Below are 9,656 nucleotides of genomic sequence, written 5' to 3' on the forward strand. Positions count from 1 at the left end.
ATGCACAAAGCCAATCTAACTAACCAAGAACCAACCAAACTAACCAACAAACAACTTCATCAGATGACAGTCTTATGACATGTTATTCAATAAATCTATGTTTTGTTCGAAAAATGTGCATATTTCAGGTATAAATCATAGTTTACATTGCAGCTACAATCAGAAGTTGCACCGAAAGCAGACAGAATAATTACAGATACCAACGTCAAATACCTAATTACTCATCATAAAACATTTCTGAAAAATACATAGTGTACAGCAATTGAAAGACAGGCATCTTGTGATTCCAGACAATATTTCCGATTTATTAAGTGTTTTACAGCGAAAACACAATATAGGTATATATTAGCTCACCACAATAGCCAAAAACACAAGCAATTTCCCAGTAGCAAAAGTAAGCGATCGTAACAAACAAGCAAAAGATATATAATTTTTGACTAACCTTGATTTTCTTCCTCAGATGACAGTCCTATAACATCAGGTTATACATACACTTATGTTTTGTTCGAAAATGTGCGTATTTAGAGCTGAAATCAATGGTTACACCGTGTGCTAACTTAGCTACTTTTCCCCACTACGTCCGGATTTTTCCTGACACTTTTTCTGACACACATATTCTGACCAAATAGCTATTCATAAACATAACTAAAAAATACATGTTGTATAGGAAATGATAGATCCATTTGTTCTTAATGAAATCGCAGTGTTAGAATTCTAAAAAATAACTTCATTACGATATGCAGCTTCGTTATAGCTAGAGTACCCAAACGTTGGCCGCCGGCGACTAGTACAACATGTTCGACAGATATATGAAATAGCATCATAAAATGTTTCTTACTTTTGCTGATCTTTCATCAGAATGTTGGACAAGGTGTCCTTTGTCCAGAACAGTCGTTGTTTGGAATTAGAACGGACACTTTCCCTCTTCATTTAGCACGCGCGCTAGCCGGGTGGCACGAATCGCTCCATCGTCAACAAAGTCAGAGAACGGAACACGGCAAAACTCCCGAAAAAATTTCAATAATCTGATTAAACTATATTGAAAAAACATACTTTAAGATGATATGGTCACATGTATCAAATAAAATCAAAGCCGGAAATAGTAGTCGTCCATAACGGCAGCTAAACAGAAGGCAATCCCACTGTCCACCGCGCGCTCCTCAGAGTACCGGAAATGAGGGACACGTCATACAAAGAGCCTGTATTCCACGTCAGACCAAGATAAACACGAAATTTCTTCTCTCACAGCCTCTTGACATCCAGGGGAAGGTCTATGAAGTGCACGTAGACTCTTACGTTTCATGCCCATGTATAGGCAGGAAGAAAAACAGAGCCTCAATTTCAGACTTTCCACTTCCTGGTCAGGAAGTTTGTGCCAAATGAGTTCTGTTTGACTCACAGATATAATTCAAACGGTTTTAGAAACTAGAGCGTGTTTTCTATCCAATAGTAATAATAATATGCATATTGTATGAGCAAGAATTGAGTACGAGGCCGTTTGAAATGGGCACATTTTATCTGGCTACTCAATACTGCCCCTGCAGCCCAAACAGGTAAAAATCTAGCCACCGTGTCAGATTTCAAAAAGGCTTTACGGCAAAAGCAAACCATGTGATTATCTGAGGACAGCACCCCATCAAACAAACACATGACAATCCTATTTCAACCCGCCAGGTGCGATACAAACTCAGAAATAACTATATAATTTGTGCCTTAAGTTTGAAGAGCTTCTTCTGTTGGGACTCCAATATGTCCCATAAACATCACAAATGGTCCTTTTGTTCAATTAATTCCATCGTTATATCTCCAAAATGTCCATTTATTTGGCGCGTTTGATTAAAAAAAACACAGGTTCCAACTCACCCAGCATGACTACAAATATCTAATAAGTTAAGTTACCTGCAAACGCTGTCCAAACATTTCAAACAACTTTCCTAATCCAACTTTAGGTATTTTAAAATGTAAATAATCGAGAAAATTTAAGATGGGATAAACTGTGTTCAATACCGGATAAAAACAACGTGAAGCGCCTGACCTGGAGCGCGCATCAAAACATTAGAGAGCACTAGGCTGGACCCTCGTTCTGAATAGCCGTACTTCTTCATTTCTCTAAAGAAAAACATCAACCAATTTCTAAAGACTGTTGACATCTAGTGGAAGCAATAGGAACTGCAACCAAGTGCCACAGAAAAGTGCCACACAAAGCCATTTGAAAACAGAGTCACCTCAACAACAAAAAATTCCTCCTGGATGGTTTGTCCTCGGGGTTTCACCTGCCAAATAAGTTCTGTTATACCCACAGACATTATTTTATTCATTCATTCACCGCAAAGATAGCATTCGCAAAAACCAGCAAAAGATATAAAATTAATCACTATAACATCATGTTACACAATACATATATGTTTTGTTCGAAAATGTGCATATTTAGAGGTACAAATCTTGGTTTTACATTGTGAATACGTAGCCAAAATGCACAAAATTGTTCGGAGATATTTTGGACAGTCACCTAATCTAATCAAAGAACTCATCATAAACTTTACTAAAAAATACATGTTGTACAGCAAATGAAAGATACACTGGTTCTTAATGCAACCGCTGTGTTAGATTTGAAAAAATAACTTTAGTACAACATACAGCTTGCGTTATTGCGAGACAGCGCCCGCTAAAAGGGCGGAGAATAGGACTAAACATTTCACACAAAAATACGAAATAACATCATAAATTGTTCTTACTTTTGCTGGGCTTCCATCAGAATCTTGTACAAGGAGTCCTAGGTCCAGAATAAATCGTTGTTTGGTTTTAGAATGTCCTTCTCTCCTGTCGAATTAGCAACCTTAGCTAGCCAAGTGGCGCGAAGATGTCCATCTTCACCTGACGCAGAGAACGTAAAACTCCAAAACTCCCGATAAACGTTGAATAATATGATAAAACTCAGTTGAAAAAACCTACTTTATGATGTATCAAATAAAAACAAAGCCGGAGATATTAGCCGTGTATACCGAACGCTTATCAGAAGACAATGGGAAGGTCCTTCCCGCGCCTAGGTAGAGAAGGGAAATTGTGGACACGTCATTCCAAGAGCTCTTGTTCGACCTCAGATCAAGCTAGACACCCCATTCCACCTTCCACTGCCTGTTGACATCTAGTGGAAGGCGTATGCAGTGCATGCAAATCCATAAATATAAAGCAATTCAATAGGCAGGCCCTGGAACAGAGCATCGTTTTCAGATTTTTCACTTCCTGTCTGGAAGTTTGCTGCCAAATGAGTTCTGTTTCACTCACAGATATAATTCAAACAGTTTTAGAAACTTGAGAGTGTTTTCTATCCAATAGTAATAATAATATGCATATTGTACTATCTAGAATAGAGTACGAGGCAGTTTAATTTGGGCACAATTTTTCCCAAAGTGGAAACAGCGCCCCCGTATTGACAAAAGGTTAACTTCTTATGGCTGCAAGCCCTAAATCGGGCTCAATATGACAACAGCCAGTCCAAGTGCAGGGCGTGAAATTCAAAATATATATTTTAGAAATATTTAACTTTCACACATTAACAAGTCCAATACAGCAAATGAAAGATAAACATCTTGTGAATCCAGCCAACATGTCCGATTTTTTAAATGTTTTACAGCAAAAACACCACGTATATTTATGTTAGCTCACCACCAAATACAAAAAAGCACAGACATTTCTTTCACAGCACAGGTAGCTTGCACAAAACCGACCAAATAGAGATAGAATTAGTCACTAACCAAGAAACAACTTCATCAGATGACAGTCTTATAACATCTTATACAATAAATCTATGTTTTGTTCGAAAAATGTGCATATTTCAGGTATAAATCATAGTTTTACATTGCAGCTACAAATCAGAAATAGCACCGAAGCAGCTAGAACAATTACAGAGACCAACGTGAAATACCTAAATACTCATCATAAAACATTTATGAAAAATACATGGTGTACAGCAAATGAAAGACAAACATCTTGTGAATCCAGCCAATATTTCAGATTTTTTAAGTGTTTTACAGCGAAAACACAATATAGCATTATATTAGCTTACCACAATAGCCAAAAACACAACCCATTTATCAGCAGCAAAAGTTAGCAATCGCAAAAAAACAGCAAAAGATATATAATTTTTCACTATCCTGGACAAACTTCATCAGATGACAGTCCTATAACATCAGGTTATACAATACACTTATGTTTTGTTCGAAAATGTGCATATTTAGAGCTGAAATCCGTGGGTATACATTGTGAAAATGTAGCAACTTTTTTCCAGAATCTCCGGATATATTTCTGACACTCATCTATTCTGACCAAATAACTTATCATAAACTTTACAAAAAAATACATGTTGTACAGCAAATGATAGATACACTAGTTCTTAATGCAATCGCCGTGTTAGAATTCTAAAAATAACTTTAGTACGACATACAGCTTACGTTATAGCGAGACAGCGCCAAAAATCTGGGCGGAATATAATACTAAAAATTTTCGACAGAAATACGAAATAACATCATAAATGGGTCCTACTTTTGGTGAGCTTCCATCATAATCTTGTACAAGGGGTCCTTTGTCCAGAATAAATCGTAGTTTGGATTTAGAATGTCCTCTTCGTATGTCGATTTAGCAACCAAAGCTAGCCAAGTGGCGCGAAGCTGTCCATCACCACCAAACGCAGAGAACGGAACACGCCAAAACTCCCGAAAAACGTTCAATAATCTGATAAAACTATATTGAAAAAACATACTTTACGATGATATTGTCACATTTATCAAATAAAATCAAAGCCGGAGAAATTAGCCGTCTATAAGGAAAGCTTTTCAGAAGCCAATGCTGATGTCCTACCCGCGCCTTCCTGAACAAAGGAAATTGGGGTCATGTCATTCCAAGACCTCTCTTTTGACCTCAGATCAAGCTATACACTCCATTTCTTCTCTCACTGCCTATTGACATCTAGTGGAAGGCGTATGAAGTGCATGTATACTAATAGATTTCAAGCAAATGAATAGGGAGGCCCTGGAACAGAGCCTCGATTTCAGATTTTTCACTTTCTGACAGGAAGTTTGCTGCAAAATGAGTTGTGTTTTACTCACAGATATAATTCAAACGGTTTTAGAAACTTGAGAGTGTTTTCTATCCAATAGTTTTCTATCCAATAATAATATGCATATTGTACGAGCAAGAATTGAGTACGAGGCCGTTTGAAATGGGCACCTTTCATCCAAGCTACTCAATACTGCCCCTGCAGCCATAAGAAGTTAAGACTCCATGCTACAGTCCTCCTTTAAGACTCCATGCTACAGTCCTCCTTTAAGACTCCATGCTACAGTCCTCCTTTAAGACTCCATGCTACAGTCCTCCTTTAAGACTCCATGCTACAGTCCTCCTTTAAGACTCCATGCTACAGTCCTCCTTTAAGACTCCATAATGTTTCATCATTAGATGCTACAGTCCTCCTTTAAGACTCCATCATGTTTAGAATGTGTCTGGAAGCGCTACTCTATCTATTCTACTCTCATCCTTTTGGTTTTAATAATATTTAATAACAATAATAATGTTATACTAGATAATAACTAACTTTAATAACTAGAGTTAATACCTGCCTGGCGCACCAACAAAATCTTTATCTTTACCCCCCTCTTACAATACCGCTACAGAATTAGCATAGTAGGCCATGTAATTTAAGGTAATCTGAAATATTTAGGACTAACTTATTCCTTGCCACCCATTCTGAAACTAACTGCAGCTCTATGTTAAGTGTTGCAGTCATTTCAGTCGCTGTAGTAGCTGACGTGTACAGTGTTGAGTCATCCGCATAAATAGACACACTGGCTTAACTCAAATGTCATTGGCATGTTGTTGGTAAAGATTGGAAAAAGGTGCTAAACAGCTGCCCTGGGGAATTCCTGATTCTACCTTGATTTTGTTGTACAGGCTTCCATTAAAGAACACTGTGTTCTGTTAGACAGGTAGCTCTGGGGCGGCAGGTAGCCTAGTGGTTAAAGCGGTAGGCCAGTAACCGAAACATTGCTGGATCGAATCCCCGAGCTGACAAGGTAAAACTCTGTCGTTCTGCCCCTGAACAAGGCAGTCCTAGGCCGTCATTGAAAAAAAGAATTTGTTCTTAACTGACTTGCCTAGTTAAATAAAGTTTACATTTTTTTTTAATTATCTTTATCCACAATATAGCAGGGGGTGTAAAGCCATACGTTTTTTTCAGCAGCAGACTATGATCGATACTGTCAAAAGCCACACTGAAGTCTAACAGCCCCAACAATATTTTTATCATCAATTTCTCTCAGCCAATCAGTCATTTGTAAGTGCTGTGCTTGTTGAATGAACTTCCCTATAAGCTGAAAGTCTCAATTTGTTAGCTGTAAAATAGCATTGTATCTGGCCAAACACAATTTATTTTTTTAAATGTAAGGGTTGGTAACAGGTTGATTGGTCAGCTATTTAAGCCAGTAAAGGGAGCTTTACTATTCTTGGGTAGTGGAATGACTTTAGCTTCCCTCCAAGCCTGAGGGAACACACTTTCTAGTAGGCTTAAATTGAAGATAATGCGAATAGAAGTGGCAATATCGGCCGCTATTATCCTCAATTTTCCATCCACGTTGTCAGACACCAGTGACACGTCATTGTTGATTTTTTTGCCCAGAATTTCATTTAAGGTGCTCCAAAGATTTTTACTATCATTCTTCATGTCATTTATCTTTGTTTCATAGTGTAGTTTCTTCTTTTTATCCAGTTTAGTCACATGATTTCTCAATTTGCTGGTATCCTGTTACCCTCTTTACTCTCTTCCTGTGGAACCATAAGATGTAAGGATTGGAGAGAAGGAGGAGTGTCTTAAGTGAGATATATATCTGGATGGAACAAATGTTGGGATGTCTGAATTACAGATGTACATAACCTTTGGGAATAATTAAACTTGGTTAAAGCTTCTCTAGTGTCCGTGAGTTATTTACTGTGAAAAAAAAGAACCTAACAACATCAACAACATAGGAATCACTACAAACAATTTTATGACCTCTTATATAGCACATTAGGCCCAGACTTTTGGAACTTTGCTTTTCCTAGATATGGCTACTATATTGTGATCACTACATCCAATGAAACTGGATACTGCTTTCAAACAAATTTCTGCAGCATTAGTAAAGATATGATCAAAATATGTTGATGATTTCATTTCTTTACTGTTTGTAACTACCCTGGTAGGTTGATTGATAACCTGAACCAGGTTGACGGCACTGGTTACAGTTTGAAGCTTTCTCTTGAGTGGGCAGCCTGATCACAGCTTTCCTCCAGTATTAGTTAATTCATTAACAGTGTCTGGAGTTTAGTTTGCCTGTTCTACAGTCTTGTAAAGATAGGGGGGTTGACTGGGACAGGCAATGTAACATCCATAATGTTTTAAGATAAAGTTTTTGTAAAACAAGCACCTTACAACGGATCATTGAAACTTTCTCTCCAAAACGAACTTTCATCAAGGTTTTATATGGTCTATTGGTTTCTCTCTTTTCATTGGCAGAATCCTTTTTCAGTGTTATGATATTCATAACATCCATATCCACCAGTCTATCTTCCTGTCAACTAACAGAACTCTGCTGGTTGTCCTGGTAACAGATACCAGTCTATCTTCCTGTCAACTAACAGAACTCTGCTGGTTGTCCTGGTAACAGATACCAGTCTATCTTCATGTCAACTAACATAACTCTGCTGGTTGTCCTGGTAACAGATACCAGTCTATCTTCCTGTCAACTAACAGAACTCTGCTGGTTGTCCTGGTAACAGATACCAGTCTATCTTCCTGTCGACTAACAGACCTCTGCTGGTTGTCCTGGTAACAGATACCAGTGGGCAGATCTATTTATTTGTTCAAACTGAACTACAGAACTTACTTTGATGTGTCAAATCTGATCTTTTCTTCTCTTCTCCTCCTCTCACAGTTCCACTCAGCCCCGTTGTTTTCCTGCAGTCCACCAGCAGCACAGACAACCTCTTCATACCCAGCAGTAAGGCGCTACCGGGACAGGCACGGCACGGGGACTCCGGGAGGGAGGAAGGGCTAGCGTTGTCCTGGTAACCACAAAGAGGGGACACAGACACATATCATTATGGATGCTGATGTCACAAAGTGTTTTACAGAAACCCAGCCCAGACCCCGATAGAGCAAGCTGTATGCTAGACCAGACCAAGCTGTACCATCTGGTGTTCTGATCTGGAGAGACTCTTCTCTGACTCGTCAGCATCAGGATGTTGTTGAGGCTCCCCAGAGGATCCACGATAGTCATGTCTCTCTCCTGTGTGAACGAGGACATCAAACAGATGGTAAACTTATGACCATCTATTGCAATCTTAGAGTCTTACAAGAGGCATGAATATGTCTAAAATGGCCACTTTCATCATGATTTCCTAAAATGTTCTTTGTGATGCAAATGTAAAAGGGTCGTTCCACAAAATGGGTGACTTTTGCATCCCTTTGATATTTTAAGTAGAAAATATGCACCAATATTGAATTTTAAAAGCCTGTTATATTAGATGAGGGGAACTTTAATATAGACCACATGGAGAATTCAATACATCTAATTGAAAAGTCCCAACAAAAAATGTACCAATGGCAGATCGAACCGTTAACAATTTATACAGTACTGAACAACATATTAAAATATAGAACTTCAGTAGAACGCCCCCACAGTTCAACAACTGCATAGTTTGTGCCCCTGCTTTTAAGAAAGTACTCACTGGTGTTAATCGGATCTTCTGTCTCCTCCTCTTTCACTCCCAAAACGTCTTCCTCCTTCACCTTTATTGAGATAGCATCCTCTTCCTCTCTAAAAGGTTCTTTCTCTTCTTTCACTATAACAGCCTCCTCTTCCTCCTTTTTCATTCTGAAAGATTCTTTCTCCATACAGCAGACCCCCTCTTCATTAGCAAGGGAAGAGTAGTTTGGTGAGCTCATGGTCAGGGATGTTAGCTAGCTAGCTAGCATTAGCGACTAGCCTAGTGCTAGGCTCAGTATCAATCTTTAACAAGTTTGCAAATTGAACAAGCAAATTAGGTTAAAGTTAAGCAGTTGATACGTCAACCGAAATTTGTTTAAAACACTGGGATTAGCTAATGTACACAAACATGGTCTAAAACGTAAACCTTTCAGTTTTATGTTGGCTAGCAAGCTACCGAGGTGGTTGAAAGAGTATCCGCGTTGTTGTTCCTGAATAAGCGTCCGGTCCAGAAAATGACACGTCACGCAAGAAGCAACACCTGAAAGACGCACATCGCCGTCTGCTGGCTGGAGTGGGTAACGCAGTTTGGAAACAATAGTTACTACACTTTTTTGTATTGGAAAGAACGTCATAATAATTTTACAATAAGCTGATATATTTTCTCTTCCAAATAATACGTTCCTGTACACAGACGTAGAAGCTCAATATGAATATGTAGATGATGAATAAATACTTATATGAATAGGTAGTGTGTTATTAATACACATTTTCTCTGTTTATTTTTCACATTCGTTTTTATCTAGATGTCACCATACTATTCCCTTAAAGCCACGCTCTATAAGATACAAATCATCCTGTAAACAACAGAGCAAATGCATCACATGCAAATAGCACTTGATTGTCTGTAGTGCTATACAC

General features: G+C 38.4%; 1 protein-coding gene across 1 annotated transcript in view; it reads right to left on the reverse strand.

The window, feature by feature from the left end:
- LOC139542056 (zinc finger protein 420-like) overlaps positions 1 to 9,303 on the reverse strand; it is a 44,259-nt gene extending 34,956 nt beyond the window's left edge. Inside the window, exons 1-3 of the mRNA XM_071347056.1 lie at positions 8,758 to 9,303; positions 8,218 to 8,315; positions 7,914 to 8,091 (exon numbers count right to left, since the gene is read on the reverse strand). Coding sequence (XP_071203157.1) covers positions 7,914 to 8,091; positions 8,218 to 8,315; positions 8,758 to 8,974 — 493 coding nt within the window. The 5' untranslated portion in view covers positions 8,975 to 9,303. The remainder of the gene's footprint in view (positions 1 to 7,913; positions 8,092 to 8,217; positions 8,316 to 8,757) is intronic.
- Between the last annotated feature and the right edge of the window lie 353 nt (positions 9,304 to 9,656).

Source organism: Salvelinus alpinus, chromosome 2 (genome assembly GCF_045679555.1).
Source record: "Salvelinus alpinus chromosome 2, SLU_Salpinus.1, whole genome shotgun sequence".
Taxonomy (NCBI): domain Eukaryota; kingdom Metazoa; phylum Chordata; class Actinopteri; order Salmoniformes; family Salmonidae; genus Salvelinus; species Salvelinus alpinus.